Here is an 18,453-nt window from a genome sequence, read left to right as displayed (position 1 = left end):
TTATGATTAAAAATACCATTCCATTGTGTTTGGGATTTTGCCAGCGGAAGAGTCTTTGGCTGAGAGCATGCACCCTTGAGGCTATCACAGCTCTGCCCTTCCAGCCTGTGACCTTGACGGGTGGTTAAAGTGTCTCAGCCTGCCCAGTAGCTGTGTGTGCGGGTCAGCTAAAGCAAGACTTGACTGCTTTTTTTTATGATCTTGGACTCTGTTTTGTGATCTCTTTATAGTCAGAGGAGAGAGGTAAAAGACTAAGATGTATCTAGAACCAGTTATTATGCAAGGGATCAAGCTTGGCGTATACATTGTTGAGGCATCATGACAAGCCTGTGAGATAAGTAGTATTGTCTTGTTTTGGAGAAGAGATGACAGGCTAGGAGCATGTCATTTGCCCCTCGTGTCCTGAAGCAGTTAGAAAGTAGAAAGGCAGGATTCAGACACTTTTCTGACTCCATAGCCCACTACATCCTGTGATTCCAGTACTGCTCTTTCTAACTCTGTATGAAATTGTGTTATTTGGAAAGGTTAAGTGTCTATATTAAATTCTCATGTCTGTGTGGTGTTACACTTACTACTGTGTGACAGATTTGATCACAGCTGATTTGAGTTTTCTTTCAGCTTCAGTTGAAAACAGTTCATTCCATTAGGGGCATATATAAAAAAGGACATTCTCCCAAGTGGTCAGGAGATACAAAAAGAATTCTCTGGAATATCAGAAATCTAAAATAAGATCTAAACCAATTAGCATTTTTAAATCATTGACTCTTCATTTTTTTTCCTTATAAAACTAGGATAGGAAGGAAGACCAAGCCATATAAGAAGTAGGCAGCATCAGCTTTTATTTACTTTTGTATTATGATCTGTGCACGTAGACCATTTCATTTGCACAGGCTCTTTTTGTGTGTATTAGAGGGGAGAGGTGCTTCCTCTGTCATGTCTCATTTTGTGTCCTTGACTCGAAGGGATGAATTGCTGTCTCTAGAGGCTGTTGCCTCCAACTCCTTTCCATGCAATAACTATAGAAAAGTGTTAATGCCTTTTGCTGCATGCTAGGGAGAATTCTCTCTTAATTGGCCTTTTGCTGTAGGGCCATACTTCCAAATATGTCACTACTAATAATGAGAATAATAAAAATTGCCATATATTGGAGAAGGTGTATGGCAAAGATTCTGCTTGATAATGTAGAAACTTTGTTAGTAATTCTCACCAAACTTAAGAGACAGTGTTATTGGAGTGCCTGGGTGGTTCAGTCAGTTGAGTGACTCTTGGTTTTGGCTCAGGTTACCATCTCAGGGTTGTGGAATCAAGCCCCCCCCCCCTTCAGGGTCCACACCCAGTGGGGAGTCCACTTGGGATTCTTTCTCCCTCTCCTTCTGCCCCCACTCTTTTTCTCTAAAATAAATAAATAAATCTTTTTCTTTTTTTAAGAGCATTGTTTTTTCCTTTATATGATCAGGGAAACTGAGGACACCATTTAGTAAATAGAAGAACAGGTATTCAGATCCAGGCTGTCTGACTCCAAGACTGTTCTTAACAACTTTAATTAGTATTCTGCATGCTTTACCTCTGCATAAGCACAAGTAAAGAATATTTCCTCGAGTCCCATAGGGACTCCAAAGGCAAATCTGAAACCAGGGCTTTTTGCATTTTATCAATGCAGTTTCATTTTGAAAAAAATTTTTACAGTTTTCTATGTGCCTTTAAAGTCCACAGATGTCTATTTGTGATGACAGGATTTGTAGGCACATCAGAGAAGTAGTGAAGAAATCTAGAATAAGAATTCTTTGGCTAATATCGAGACCTTTTTCAGTGCAAGTGGATTCTTGGTATTTCTGTCTCTATTTTTTCCATCTATGTTCTATAAATTTGTAGCTCCTTATACCAGTAGATACGTTTATATATGTTTACTAACGTAGCAATACACATTATTTATATGAAGTGTATATTCTTATGCTTAAAAGAATATGGTGATTTAAATTTCACAGATTACATTCACTCTCAGTTGTCATAACAACGTGGTAAGGTTCAGGGACTAGGCACTACTATACCATTTAACGCATTGCAAACTGAAACTCTGTTCACGTGGTTAATAAGTGAAAGAACAGACACATGAACTATGAACAGACAATTCACTAAAAAAAAGTTAAAATGGTCCTCAGACATATTTGAAAACATTCACACTCGTAATTAGAGAAATGCAAATTAAGACAATGCCAAGATATCATTTCTCACCTATCAGGATGTCAAACATTTTTAAATAGGATAATTTGCTTTAAAAATTGAGGTAGTGAGAAAGGCAATGCCTTTATGCATTGCTGGAGGGGAAGCAGACTGGAGGGAAGTACCTCCTTCAGGAGGGAAGTACCAAGAATCTACCCATCTTTTGACCCTGCAAGTCCACTTCAAGGGGTCAATGCTGAGGGTACACCTCCCTTAATACAGACATAGATGGACGCACGGATTCTTATACTGGTATATATTTTATAGGTCTGTCCACTGAGAGATCCTAGAAGCAATGGTACCCCTCTAGTAATGAGCACATGGCACTCAGATCTTGGTTTATAAACACACCCCAATAAAAGGAATCAAGTCTCCTTGGAAAAAGTAGTTGATTTCAGGGCTAGAGGAAGAAAAAAACAAGCTGAGTTTGGAACATTTTGTGTCAGAAAGTAAAGAAGTGCTCAAAAAAGGATGAAAACTTGTTAAGAGAACATAAGACCCAGGCTTAGACTGCTCCTAATTGCCAAAACTGGAACATTTATTTTGACTGATAAATCATAATGGTATTGGGTTTTTTTAGTTCTTATGATAAAATAAATATCCATCAATCCATACTGATATAAAAATCAAATAAATGGAAAGGAAGGGAAGGTTCTGCCTTACAGAATAGCAGTTAATAAATGTAGACAGGGACGCCTGGGTGGCTCAGTGGTTAAGTGCCTGCCTTCAGCTCAGGGTGTAATCCTGGAGACCTGGGATTGAGTCCCACATCAGGCTTCCTGCATGGAGCCTGCTTCTCCCTCTGCCTGTGTCTCTGCCTCTGTGTGTGTGTCTCTCATGAATAAATAAAATCTTTTAAAAATAAATAAAGACAGAAAAATGGTAGTAGAAAATCACCATTCAATAAAAACTACACAGTAAGTGTTGCAAACAAGATCTATTGGTGGATGTTAAAGTTAATATGCAAGATTTTGAGGAGGAACAGGATTTTTTTTTGTTTTTTTGGTTTTTTGTTTTTTTTTTTTTTGGTTATTTTGTTTGTTTATTGTAAAGATTTTATTTATTCATGAGAGACACAGAAAGAAAGGCAGAGACATAGGCAGAGGGAGAAGTAGGCTCCTCTCAGGGAGCCCAATGTGGGACTCAATCCCTGGACTGGGATCACACCCTGAGCTGAAGGCAGATGCTCCACCACTGAGCCACCCAGGCATCCCAGGAACAGGATATTCACATAGCCTTGGGATTGTAGTAATCTGAAGGCTTAACCTGGGGCTTGCAGAGGCTGCTTCCAAGATGGCCCCATTCCCTCTCCAGAGATCTGCAGGTGGGCCCTCATAACCAGGAAGTTGTCTTCTTCCAGAATGAATGATCCAAGATAGAGAGCAAAGAGGAAGCCACAGTGCCTTCTGTGGCTTACTGGCTGAAATCACACACTGTTTGTGCCTGTCCTGCTTGTTAGATATTGTTAAGCTACCACACTGGGGAGGGGCATCTCTAGCCAGCAGCCCAGAAATTATTTTTTCTCTGAGAGTTGTCACTTCCCCTTTTGTTGCCTCCCAGCACTCCCAGCTTTGATTACTCTTTTTGTGTCTTACTCCAGTGCTAGTCCTGGACAGGATTATCAGGATCATTGTGAGAGGATGAGCAATGGGAAGGAGGCAATATGGACCCTTCCCTACCCTCTCCCACCAGGAACCCTTCCTCACCTCAGTCTTCTATCACCCCCTTCCACTTTCTGTACCAGATTGTCCAGAACCCATCTGTGAACCCATAAGACTTTCTACAAGCCTCTAAGCAGTGATTGTATTGTATAACAGTTAACAGTTTTTCCTGTCCATCTACATCAATATGATATCTTATTAGTATCTCTATTCCCCAAAGCCTACCATTGTGCCTAAAAAGTCCTTAATGGGTAAATAGGTTTTCTTTAGAAATGTAAATACACTTAAGAACTTCCCAATTCAGTTATCTGGGCCTCTGTTTTTTCCAAACTATAGGACTAGATGGAAGAGCTTTTCTTTCAGCCTGTTGCCTCTTGGCACTAGCAGAACTCCAGAAATTTTTTCAAAGATTGTGTTCTTGCTTCAGGGAGTAGAGGGTTTGGCAAGACTGCTGAGGACTCTGTTTTGTGGTAGTGAAGACAAAGAGCCCCACCCAGTGAGTGCTAGGAGTGGAAAGGAAGGCTGGTCAAACATTCTTGCACACACAGTAGGCAGGAAGGGATTGCCTCAACACTTGGAAGTGTCACTGCTAATACCTATGTTGGGCAGAGAGCACCTTCAGTACTCTGTGCCTCATCTCTTCACCAAGTCCTCTTCCAGCTAGTGCTCCCCCCCCCACCCCAATTCCCAGCTGCGTCTGGAAAACCTCTGGATTCGGTCTCTCCTGGAACACCTGTTCCTGTTGCAGACCCTGCTTTCTGGACCCCCTTTCTCACCTCTTCCCATTCCTGGTACATACTGTTATTTTTTTTTAAGATTTTATTTTATTTATTCACAAGAGACAGAGAGGCAGAGACATAGATAGGTAGAGAGAGAAGCAGGCTCCCTGCCAGGAGCCTAATATGGGACTCATCTCTGAACCGGGATCACACCCTGAGACGCTCAACCACTGAGCCATACTGTTAAATACCAAAAAGTCAACTGAGTACATTTGAAGATTTAATTGGCTTTATTAAATGATAATGGGGCAGCATCCCATCTAGCAAGTTGAAAGGAGCTCCATCAAGTTGCAGAAAAGGAAAGTTTTTAAAGGCAGAGCAGGAGCAGTGAAAAGGAAATTATTAGGAAAGTGCATTGTTTTAGGCAAGGTTGCCCTGCTAAGGCAGAATGGATGGGGTCTAGCAGTAAATTTCCTAGTGCTCACCAGGAAATTCCATATTGACTAGTTAAAGGTTACATTCCTCAGGGAGGTTGAAACTACAATTAGATTAGGTATTAAGGCCCAGTTTGGTGACGCAACCTAGCATAAGTGACTTCATTCTGAGCCTATGGTTTTCTTTGTAACAATACCCATTCCAGTCCTTACTGGCCTACAGGTATTTTCCACCTATTCTTTCTTTATTTATTTATTTAAATTCATTTTGCCAACATATAGTATAACTCCCAGGGCTCATCCCATCATATGCCCTTCCTTAGTGCCTATCACCTAGTTACCCCATCCTCCCACCCACCTCCCCTTCTGCAACCCTTTGTTTCCCAGAGTTAGGAGTCTCTCATGGTTTGTCTCCCTAATTGTCCACCTATTCTTCACACCTCACTAGGGGACTGGGATTTAGGGTTCCCTTTACTTCCTCCTCCGTCTTCAGCCTTGGGCAGTTTATCCATTCCTACATCGGCCTAGCTCCAGAGACTTCAGCCCAGCCAGGGCTTGATCCCTATCCCTCCCTGCTCCCCATTCTCTGTCTAGGGGAGGTGAAACACAGTAGGTGATACAGGGGTAGAACTAAGCCTGGTGAGGCTAACCTGCCACTTTTGTTCATATCACCTTTTTTCTGCTGGAGGAAAATGAAAATGAAAATGAATGCAGACTTACAACAAGTAGTATTCTTAAAATTGTTAATAAAAAGTCACAACATTTATGGGGGAAGGAAATTTAATCATATTCTCTTCACAGTTATCTCATTTTATAGTTCAAGAAACCAGATGAGTTGAGTAATTTTTCTATGGTCACATTTTCTGATACAGAATCTAATATTCCACCTGACATAATTTCACACACAGAGTTCAAGTAAATCTGTAACAATTTGTCCTCGAGAATAGAAACTTTGACTCATTCTAATATTATGGATTACATTTACATTTCACACTGTACTGATACGTATTTATAGGAATTATAGTACTTTTCTTTTTAATCCAGATTTAGGTCGATCTCGAGAACTACAATACGTGTACGTGGATAACAACATTCACCTGAAAGGCTTGCCGTCCTATCTGTATAATAAAGTCATCGGGTGCAGTGGGTAAGGCTGATTTCATGTTTTGTACTATAGCTGAACTCTGCCACATTTATTTCAATTTCACTTTTTGATCCTGATGTAACTCAGAAATTGGTAGACTGCCTTGGATCAGATGCCTGTTCAATTCTGTCTTTGGCCTTAATATGCTAAACCAAATACTAGAAGCTAAGAATATTGAGCAAGCAATTTACCGTATTATACTTTGAGTTCAGTCAGTAAGCAAGTTGTTTATTATTTTCTGGTCAAAAATGAATCCATGTATACCTTCATAAACTCCATAGTATCAGTCCCTGAAAGTGGAGGAATCACCATGAACTTAAAAGCTTTCTTTTCTCTACCCTCCACGGCAGTGACAGTTTTACTACAGGAATAGCTCTAGGACCTAGAACTTGACCATTTCAAAATATTTAGAATGCAACATGTGACATAGTCTCTTAATACAAATCATGATCCTAGCAACCAAAACAGATGTTTCCGTTCAAAGGATATGATAGACTTTTATTTTCAGAGCAGCAATAGTCTTTTCTTCTCAGTCCGGTTTGGAAAAGTGGTTTCAGCCTCTCCTTCTAGAATGTTGGGACGGAACCACCTTAAAGTGTTTCCCAGAGTGGTGTGAGATTAATATAGGACCACTCAGCTACTAGAGCCTGTTTAAACGGGCCTGCCTTCCCTCACAGAAACAGCCAAAGGATACTTGGGATACCTTCAAGGCTACTTAGCCAGCATATTTGACTCTGTACTTGTGATTCCAGCACCCTGCGTAACCTGGCTCATACTATATGTAGTTCTGGCAAGAATAGAGATGACAACAAACTTGTGCATAGAAGACAGCCACTCCCCTGTTGGCCTGCCTCCAGGGGATAGGCACTGAGCAGCAATTGCTCCAGAGAGGGCATTCCTAGGACTAGTGGCCTTCCCTTAGGAAAAATTATACCATTGTTATCTTGGAAGAGCCTTCGATGACGCTTCAAAGTGCCCATATAGGCTGATGAAATACAACCCCAGAGATGTATTTCAGAACCTTCTGTGAAGCGGAGATAATAGAATGTGCGGTAGGGTTTTAGCTCAGTGATTTTTCGACAGCTGATTATATGACAGCTGTTAATACTACTCAGTCATTAATCCTAATGAGTTCTTAAAGGATCTGTAACATAGCCTAATTCTTCCAAGTGGTAAGTAAAATACCTTCCATCACCAAGATACGTGGAATGATGCAAGAGTGCTCCAAGGCTGAAGGCAGTTCTTCCCACACCTAAGCCTTCAGAGACTGCACTGAATTAGGAATTCAGACTGCACACAATTAAGGAATAGCTTTTACTTAAGATAAAGAGCCTTCTACTTTGTCATGTATTTGTTGTGTTAGTGACTGCCAGAAAGTTTTACATATGCTGAGTAGAGAGACATTTTTTAATCCTTTACTTGGTATTTGGTAGCAGGAGTATTGAACTTTATAGTTAATTTTCTTTGAGAAATATGCAAATTATTAAGTAGTAGTCTACATTTATTATTATTAACATCTTCCTTTGGAAGTAGCAATAAAAAATAAAACAGTTATTCAAAGGATAGTATAAAATAATTGAGTTTGTAATATTAGTAGTTTTTGGAATAGAGGCAGCTCCACTTACAAATGAACTGTGATCCAAAAAGCATTTTTAGTCTGTTGGTGTAAGTCAGTGCACTTGTTAGAAGCAACTCTGGTGGTTATATTCCTGGCCAACTCATTAAAAGGTCATTTAACAAAAAATAAAATAAAATAAAAAATAAAAGGTCATTTAACCCATTTTGCACCCCCCAAAATTATATGATATTTTATGGCAAAATGTACTCCAAATTCTAATAGATGATGGCTCTGAAGGTTTGGCAACAGAATTAAGGGTCCTTCTTCTTTTTTATCTCTTTTATCTCTCTTGTTGAATATATGCAAAGGGCTTTCCCCGTTCCAAGTCAAAACGGGGCTGCATTGGGAGAAGGAAGGACAAGGAGTAGAACAAGATTCTGAGGTAAACCTGATATATAGAGCAAAAGGGCACTTGAGGCCTAGAAAGTGTGCTTCTTGATTCTGAACAAGAATCTTGGTTCACTTAGCTCATTCAGTTAATATTTATTGAGCAACTACTCTGGTCACTGTGTTAGACAATGGCCATACAGTGATGAGTAATGCAATTTTTAATATCTGTCCTTGTGGACCATATAATCTATCCAGGAATCTAAATAAACAATAAATAATTGATCAAGCTTAGTGATAGTTCTCTTTAAGGAGAGGATATTTAAGCTGAGAAACTAAGAATCAATATACTTGGTTCTCCACCGCTTTCACCTATGCTTCTTCAGTGTAGGCCTGGAGTATAAGAACACACTAGCTTCTGTTGTACTGTACCATCTCTGAAACAACTACATTACTTCCTTCTTTCTTTCTTTCTTTTTTTTTTTTAGATTTTATTTATTTATTCATAAGAGACACAGAGAGAGAGGCAGAGACATAAGTAGAGGGAGAAGCAGACTCCCTATGGTAAGCCTGATGCAGGACTTGATCCCAGGACCCTGGGATCATGACCTGAGCCAAAGGCAGACACTCAACCCCTGAGCCACCCAGATGTCTCTACATTACCTCTTCTGATGAAGAGTCTAAGAGAGGGCAGCCCAGGTGGCTCAGCGATTTAGTGCCGCCTTCATCCCAGGGTGTGATCCTGGAGACCCGGGATCAAGTCCCATGTCCAGCTCCCTGAATGGAGCCTGCTTCTTCCTCTGCCTGTGTCTCTGCCTCTCTCTCTCTCTGTATCTCTCATGAATAAATAAATAAAATCTTAAAAAAAAGTCTAAGAGAATTAGAGCAACAGAGCAAAATGAACACAGCATTTTAGGGACATGTGGCACAATATGAAAAAGTCTGCTATATGTATAACTCACATCTGAGAATAAAATACAGAATCAGATATAAAACTATAAAGCATAAATATAGCAAATAATGTACAGTTTTAAGAAATCTTAGAAATCTTATACGACTTATTTGTCATATAATTATTGAGCATTAACTAGCAAGTCAGCACTGTGCTAAGAATTGTGGAAAAGACAAAGATAACTTAGATGTTTATCCTAATATATAAAAATAAGTGTTAATACAAAAAATAAATAGCTTAAGAGAGGTAGAGTGATAGAAATTTAGAGCATGGGACTATCTTTTATGACCTGGCCTTGAAGTTATACACTGTCATTTCTGTTATATCCTGTTGATTACACAGGTCAGTCCTATCTATTGCAGCAGGAGACTACTTAAGGGAGTGAGTACTAGGAGGGGAGACTCATGGGCGCCATCTTGGAAACTGGGCTGTCACAGCTTCCGTGCATTCAATGCTCTTTGCCAGCTTCATGGAAAAGTATGATTTTTATTTTGTCTGGGTCTTTCTTACTGTTACTGTAGGAGTAAATGTCTTTAGTTCTTCTGTATTTTACCCAGAAAGAGAAGTCCATCCTATTAGAATTGTAGAGAATGGTAATTGGCATATTTGCTTACTTAGGAAAACATAATGGTAAAAGTGATCCTATACCGGTTCTTCTTTCAGTTGTCTGATTATATGCAGAAAACTGAGCCATTGCTTTGCTTTTCCTTATGTAAATAAGCAATTACAGCTTGACTTGATACAAATTTGGTTTAATGACTTGATTAAATGGTTTGTTAATATAACTACTCAAGGTAACAGAGTTGTTTATGTGAGAAATGCATTCTGAGTTCTGAGTTAAACCAGCAGTCTCTAAAAATAGCCTTGGGGCACCTGGGTGGCTCAGTTGGTTGCGTGTTGGACTCTTGGATTGGCTGAGGTCATAATCTTGGGCTCAGTGCCCAACACAGAGTCTGCTTGAGATTCTCTCCTTCTCCCTCTGCCTTCCCCTCAAATAAATAAATAAAATCTTTTAAAAAATTAACAAGTTAAATAAATAAATAAATAAATAGGCTTGGGACACCTAGGTGGCTCAGTGGTTGAGGGTCTGTCTTTGGCTCAGGGTATGATCTTGGAGTCACAAGATCAAGTCCCACATTGGACTCCTTGCAGGAGCCTACTTCTCTCTCTGCCTGTGTCTCTGCCCGTCTCTCTCTCTCTCTTTCTCTCTCTCTCTCTCATGAATAAATAAATGAAATCCTTAAAAATAAATAAATAAAATCTTTAAAAATAAATAAATAGACTTTATGTCACAGTCTCTTTTTATGTGGGGGCTGCCCTCCAGCCAATAAGAAGCAATATTAGATACCTGAACCACTCCTTGTGGGGCAAGCACAAAGTAGTATGGCTAGAGATAAATTGACAGATTGAACCGTCAATCAAGAGAGTTTGAAGTTTGATTCCAACAAAGTAATTAATTGTTTATTTAAACAAAAATATTAATACTCCTTTTAAGTTTTAGAGGAATGTAACAGAATCCAGCATCTTCACAGTATAAATACATCTTTCACAGTATCCAGGATACAACCCACAATTACATAACATGAATAATAAGGAAAATGTGACCCATTCTCAAGGAAAAGACAATTAGCAGAGACCAACCCAAGAGGACCCAAACTGTTGGAATTGATAGATGGGGATTTTAAAACAACTATTCTCAATGACATAAAGAAAAATAAGTTTGTAGTGAATGAAAAGACCAGGGTAAGAAAGGGAATTATAGGAAAGAAACAAATGGAAATCCTAGAGTTGAAATACAATATCTGAAATAAAGATTTTTCTTATTGGGCTTAACAACCAAATGGGTATAACAGAGGAAAAGTCAGTGAGCTCGGAGGTAGATCAATAGAAATTAATCAGTGTGAAGAACACAGAGAAAAAAGATTGAAAACAAAAATGAACCCAGCATCAGGAATCTGCCAGATTATATTAAAAAAAAAAAGCCTGATAGAGGTATAATTGGTGTCCCAGAAGGAACAGATTTTTCCTAATTTTTCTCTTGCCTAAGAGAAATGCGGCAAAAAATGTTTGAAGAATTAACATCAAAATTTCCCAAATATCAGACTTAAATTTACATTGAAGCTCAGCAAACCCTAAGCAGTACAAATTATGAAGAAAATGATGCCTAAGCAAAGCTGCTGAAAACCAAAGATAAAAAGAAAATCTCAAAAGATGCCAGAGAAAAATGACAAATTACAAATAAAGAAAAATTCAAAAGACTGTTGTTACCTTCTCATCAGAGACTGTGAAGGCAAGAAAACAGTGAAACAACTTTTTTAAGGTGTGAAACAAACAAAAAAATACAATCAACCTAGCATCCAGCAAAAACACTTTTCAAGAATGCCTTACTCTTGTCTTTGGTCTCGATTCACTTCTGTATGTTTGAGCCCCTCTGCTTGTTCCTGGAGAGCAGAGACGGAAAATACCTTTCTCACTCCTGCATCATTTCAGGTAATAGGGATGGATATTTCATCTCTGATGAGGTCAAGGGAGGTTGACCATGCACAGCAGATAACTCATGTGAATTCCTCCTTTACAGCCCGCATTCCTCATAGCTGTGGCTCTTCTCCACCATGAAGCAGAGAAGGCAGTTAATAGATGTATCCTAAAATGAATTTAATTAGCCCTTTATATCCTGTGGTGAAGAGTAGGAACTTGTCAAAGGGAAATTAGACATTATATAAAACAGAGAATCCGCTTACTTGTTAATGGGAGCCTTTTCAGTGGTTTCACTGAGACACCTGTCTTTTTAATTATGGAAGATGAAGAAAGCATTAGGAAAAATCTGACTTTCAGTTTTCTAAACCTTTTTTTGTTACTCTATATTGTTAAATTCTTTGGGAAGTGTCCACATACAGTTCATGCGTGATTGTATAAAGAAGCAGCAGCTGTTAAGGCAATAACACTATGAAGTATTTCACAAATAACTGGCTTGTTTTTTATTCTGCTTTTTCCTTGTTTTATCGTTTTGCTCAGGGTTCTCATGCTACAGTGTGGCTATAAAGTTTGGAAACAAGTAATATTATTTTACCACATATATTAGTCAGGGTTCTCCACAGCAACAGAACCAATAGGATGTGTGTGGGGGTGAGGGGAAAAGGGAGGTTGATTTATTTTGAGGAATTGGCTGCTGAGTCTGAAATCCGCAGGGCTGGCTAGATACCCAGGGAAGAGTTGATGTGGCAGCTTGAGTATGAAGGCAGTTTGGAAGTGGGTCTCACTCAGTCTTTTTCTCTGAAGGCCTTCTGAGGCCCACCCACATTATAGAGAGTAGTCAGCTTTATTCAATCTACCAATTTAAATGTTGATCTCATCCATAAAAATATCTTCACAGAAACATCTAGTCTGGTGTTGGACCAAATATCTGGCTACTGTGACCAAGCCAACTTAATACAAAAATTTAATCATCACACCATGTGTTGTAGTAGATCATCAAAAGAATAATTTATTGTGTGTTTACCTATGCTTCCGGACTTCATGGCCACACTGCATAGTAGCATTTTGGATATGATTTTCTCATCTTAATTTTCTTTGTACTAGGAAAGAGACAATCATTATAAAGTAAACTTGAGATTCATTTCTTCATCTTCACAGAATGGTTCATAAAGGTGATCTTTCCAATCCATGGAAATATTCATACCAAGCTGCAGGTGTGTTACTACAGACTCTCATGCTTATGTGATCACACAGGGTGAACAGAGGTTCTGAGAGCAAGAGGCAAAGGCAAAGTAAATACCAAAGGCAAAAATTGCAAAAGTTTTCACATAAACCTTGACATTATTTGACAGGCCAATGTGTAGCTGGTTTGCACTAGTGTACCCATTGCAGCTGTTAAGTTATTGATAGTATTAAAGTATTTCTACCCAAGCTAGTGAATAACTCTTGGGCGAAGTCACCTGAGCTCCCCAACTCCCATGTCTGCCTCTCCCCTAAGGTCCACAACAAAGGGTTAATGACTAATAGAGCAGAAGGCTCCAGGACCTGCCTTAGAAGCATGATACTGTTTGGGCTTTTTTGTTTGTTCTAATAATGTACAAGCATGTACAATTCATGCTTTTTAGCATACATTTCTGTGAATTTTGACAAATATATAGAGTCATAAAGCCAAACTATAATCAAGATACAAAATAGTTCATCTACTCCAAAAATGACCTCTGTGTCCCTTTGATTTTTTTTTTATTTTTTTTTTTAATATTTATTTATTTATTTATTTATGATAGTCACAGAGAGAGAGAGAGAGAGAGAGAGGCAGAGACAGAAGCAGGCTCCATGCACCGGGAGCCCGATGTGGGATTGGATCCCGGGTCTCCAGGATCGCGCCCTGGGCCAAAGGCAGGCGCCAAACCGCTGCGCCACCCAGGGATCCCCTCCGTGTCCCTTTGAAATGAACTCTCCCCTCCCGTTCTAGCCCCTGGAAATAATGGTCTGTTTTGTGTCCCTATATTTGCCCTTTCTATAATGTCATACAAAGTGTACTGATACAAGCTGCTATACACATTCATATATGGGGTTTTGTGTGAACATAAATTTTCATTTCACCTGGATAGAATACCTAAGAATGTAGTTGCTGGGTCATATGGTAAGTGTTATGCATAGCTTCATAAAAAACTGCTGGTCTATTTTCCAATTTGGCTATGCTATTTCTTATTTCTGTCAGCAACTTATGAGAGTTCTTATCAGATTCTTTTTCTTTCAGACATCTGATAAATGAGTAGTGATATCTTATGGTTTTAATTTGCTTTGCATTTCTCTAATGACTACTGACGTTGGACCTCTTTTCACATACTTATTTGCCCTCCATATATCTTCTTTGGCCAAGTGTGTTCCAATCTTTCACTCACTTTTTACAAATGGGATTGTTTTAAGTTATTGACTCTTGAGAGTTCTTTATATATTCTGAATACATGTCTTTCATCAAGTATGTGATTTGCACATATTTTCTCCCAGTCTGTGGCTTGTCTGTCATTTTTACAGACTTAGCAGGTATGTATTGTGACACTTCATAGCACCTGCCCACCCTAATACACACACACACACACGACTCAAGATATATTTAATTTAATCCATAAATAAGACATTTTCCAAAATCCTGTTTGACAGATTACTGTCATTTTTCCTATATAATCATGTCCTTAAACATGCGATCTTGTAATATAACCAAATACAGATATTTGTAATGCTTATGAGGTCGCTAGCACATCTCCTGGTCCTGAGACTTCTAATGGACCCCTTTGAGTACCCCCAAATTATCTCCTTTTTGGCAATAGTATGGATGACTCAGTATTCTTTTTCCCATTTCTTTCTTATCTTTTCTCTTTCAGGCTTCTTTAACTATGTCTGTGTTTGGAACTGCTTAGCTATCAATATGGAAACTACTAGATAAAAGAGAAAATTGAACTCAGATGAGTTAACAGCAGCAGAACACCTGTAATACAGTTAGAAATATGTGATAGAAACTTAAAACGTGGTAGATCATTGGTAAGAGAGGATTATCAGGGACGACTTTATAAAGGAATTAGATTTGGGGACAAGTAAGATTTATATTTGGGATGACCAGATATGGAAATTTTCAGGCCAATTTGGCCTGTAGGCTGGAGTGGCCATGGTGCATTTTAATAAAGACAGTATTGCCTAGAGCAAGGCTTATAATTCAGAATCCACAAGGAAATGGTAAGGTCACAGGCCCCCATAGGCACCTTTCTTCTTACATTGTCCTCTTTTTGCATCAACTAAGGTAAGAGGGTCACATTTCTTAAAAGTTGGCTAGAAGGCTTCCATATTTTGACCCTGCACATCAATGTAAATTTCATTAGTTTACCACAAGAACATTACCAATATTTTTGAAGCTCCTATGTGCATCTCTCCAATTGTACGCTCTTCCCCAAGGTTAACCACTATCCTGAATTTTATATTGATCATTCATTTATACTCAGTTTTGATTTTGATATACGTAAATACCTCCCCAGGTAGTATATTGTCAGGTTTTGTATCTTTGTGTAAATGGCACATGCTGTATGTATGCCCCTGTGACTTACTTTTTTTTCATGTAACATTTTGTTCTTATTCTCCACTTTCTTCCTAATTTTTCTGTTCCTCTTCGGAGGAAAACTTTTTGAAAGAGATGCCTATACTTCCTGACACCACTTCCTTCCATTCTCTCATCCACCCACACCAATTGGGCTTTGATAACACAATTCTACACCAAAGCCAGCATTTTCAGTGTCACTAGTTACTTCCACATTGCCAAATTCACTTCTCAGTTCTAATCTTTTGACCTGTCCAACACTTGATCAGTTTCTACTTCTTGAAACACCTTCACTACCTGGCTTTCAGAATACCATCTCTCTGGTTCCCCTCTTCTGCCACTGTCCACCCCTTCTCAGCCTTCTCTAGTGCTTCATCCTCATTCCCCTGTTCACAACATACTGAGATCAGGACTCAAAACTCTTCTCCGTCTCTACCAATTCTTTTTTTTTTTTTTTAATTTTATTTATTTATTTATGATAGTCACACAGAGAGAGAGAAAGAGAGGCAGAGACACAGGCAGAGGGAGAAGCAGGTTCCATGCACCGGGAGCCTGATGTGGGATTCGATCCCGGGTCTCCAGGATCGCGCCCTGGGCCAAAGACAGGCGCTAAACCGCTGCGCCACCCAGGGATCCCTGTCTCTACCAATTCTGATTGGTCACTGATTGGTCTGATTGGTCACTGATTCCCAAGCAAGAATAGCAGTTCTCCACTCCAGGGCATTTGGAAATGTGTGTAAGTTGGGGAGGGAGTAGGCTTTAAGACTGGGATTTCTACTGACATTTGGTGAGATGCTAAATATCTTGCACACAAAAGTTCTAAACAATTAAGAATATGTGCCCCCCTGAAATGCTGACAGCATCCCTGATGAGAAACTTTGCTAGGTTATTTCATGCGATCACAATTATGCTTTAAATATTACTCATGCATGACTCCCAAATATAGAACTTCAGCCTAGACCACTTGCCTGACCTCCAGACTCCTACATCCAACAGCATCTAATTGGCATTTCCAGATGGATATGTACAATTAAATGTTAACATATCCATAATCAAACTCCTAATTCCTTGCCCCCCCAACTCAGTCTTCTATAATCTGCTACATCTCAGTTGATGGAAATTCCATTCTTCCAGTTACTCTGCTCCTAAGCTCGGGGGGATCTTCTTTAATTTCTCTTTTTCCCACAACCAACCCATCACATAGCCTGTTGGCTGTACATTCAAAAACATATTCAGTCTCTTGCAACTTCTGTGTAATATCACCTTGACCTAAGTTACCATCATCTTTCACCTGGATGATAATAAAGGTCTTCCTCTTTCTGTCTCAACCACCCTGAGTCTGTTCTCTACATGGTGTCTGGTGATCCTAGCAATGTCATAACTCAGATCCAGTTACTCTTTACTCAGCCATCACCCTTGGTATTCCATATACTTAGCATAAAAGCCAGAGCCCTTGCAGTGACCTGTGGGCCTCTACATGACTTGTCTTCTAGGTCATACCTTTGAATTCCCCTACCACTCTCTCCCTTCCTACCTCCACTTTGGCCATATTTACCTCCTCCCTTCTTGAGCACACCAGACTCCTGCCTCTTTGCACCTATTTCTCCTCTATCTGGAATACTACTATTCTCCTAGATTTCTTCAGTCTTAACACCACATGTGTTATAGCTTCTTCCATCAAAATTCTCAATATTAGAGCTTATTAGACATATTAAGAATGGTTATTATAAAGTTTGTATCAGGGATGCCTGGGTGGCTTAGTGGTTGAGCATCTGCCTTTGGTTCAGGGCATGATTCCAGGGTCCTGAGATCAAGGACTCCATGTGAGGAGCCTGCTTCTCCCTCTATGTCTCTGCCTCTCTCTGTGTGTGTCTCTCATAGATAAATAAAATCTCTTAAAAAAATAAATAAATAAAAGTAAATAATTTTTTTAAATTTATTTTTTATTGGTGTTCAATTTACCAACATACAGAATAACCCCCAGTGCCCGTCACCCATTCACTCCCATCCCCCGCCCTCCTCCCCTTCTACCACCCCTAGTTTGTTTCCCAGAGTTAGGAGTCTTTATGTTCTGTCTCCCTTTCTGATATTTCCCACACATTTCTTCTCCCTTCCCTTATATTCCCTTTCACTATTATTTATATTCCCCAAATGAATGAGAACATATAATGTTTGTCCTTCTCCGATTGACTTACTTCACTCAGCATAATACCCTCCAGTTCCATCCACGTTGAAGCAAATGGTGGGTATTTGTTGTTTCTAATGGCTGAGTAATATTCCATTGTATACATAAACCACATCTTCTTTATCCACTCATCTTTCGATGGACACCGAGGCTCCTTCCACAGTTTGGCTATTGTGGACATTGCTGCTAGAAACATCGGGGTGCAGGTGTCCCGGCGTTTCATTGCATCTTTGGGGTAAATCCCCAACAGTGCAATTGCTGGGTCGTAGGGCAGGTCTATTTTTAACTCTTTGAGGAACCTCCACACAGTTTTCCAGAGTGGCTGCACCAGTTCACATTCCCACCAACAGTGTAAGAGGGTTCCCTTTTCTCCGCATCCTCTCCAACATTTGTGGTTTCCTGCCTTGTTAATTTTCTCCATTCTCACTGGTGTGAAGTGGTATCTCATTGTGGTTTTTGATTTGTATTTCCCTGATGACAAGTGATGCAGAACATTTTCTCATGTGCATGTTGGCCATGTCTATGTCTTCCTCTGTGAGATTTCTCTTCATGTCTTTTGCCCATTTCATGATTGGATTGTTTGTTTCTTTGGTGTTGAGTTTAAGAAGTTCTTTATAGACCTTGGAAGCTAGCCCTTTATCTGTTAGGTCATTTGCAAATATCTTCTCCCATTCTGTAGGTTGTCTTTTAGTTTTGTTGACTGTATCCTTTGCTGTGCAAAAGCTTCTTATCTTGATGAAGTCCCAATAGTTCATTTTTGCTTTTGTTTCTTTTGCCTTCGTGGATGTATCTTGCAAGAAGTTACTGTGGCCGAGTTCAAAACGGGTGTTGCCTGTGTTCTCCTCTACGATTTTGATGGAATCTTGTCTCACATTTAGATCTTTCATCCATTTTGAGTTAATCTTTGTGTATGGTGAAAGAGAGTGGTCTAGTTTCATTCTTCTGCATGTGGATGTCCATTTTCCCAGCACCATTTATTGAAGAGACTGTCTTTCTTCCAATGGATAGTCTTTCCTCCTTTATCGAATATTAGTTGACCATAAAGTTGAGGGTCCACTTCTGGATTCTCTATTCTGTTCCATTGATCTATGTGTCTGTTTTTGTGCCAGTACCACACTGTCTTGATGAC

General features: G+C 39.4%; 1 protein-coding gene across 9 annotated transcripts in view; it reads left to right on the top strand.

The window, feature by feature from the left end:
• Positions 1 to 18,453, top strand: part of LRRC28 (leucine rich repeat containing 28) — a 158,939-nt gene that overhangs the window by 110,157 nt on the left and 30,329 nt on the right. For all 9 annotated transcript variants that reach the window (XR_012017006.1, XR_012017007.1, XM_072797197.1 and 6 more), the window contains one exon: positions 6,079 to 6,181. Coding sequence is in view for 7 of the 9 variants with exons in the window: in XM_072797197.1 (XP_072653298.1) it covers positions 6,079 to 6,181 (103 nt within the window). In the remaining 2 variants the exon portion in view is untranslated. The remainder of the gene's footprint in view (positions 1 to 6,078; positions 6,182 to 18,453) is intronic.

This window comes from Canis lupus, chromosome 2, assembly GCF_048164855.1.
Source record: "Canis lupus baileyi chromosome 2, mCanLup2.hap1, whole genome shotgun sequence".
Taxonomy (NCBI): domain Eukaryota; kingdom Metazoa; phylum Chordata; class Mammalia; order Carnivora; family Canidae; genus Canis; species Canis lupus.
This window is presented reverse-complemented; position numbering and strand designations above follow the sequence as displayed.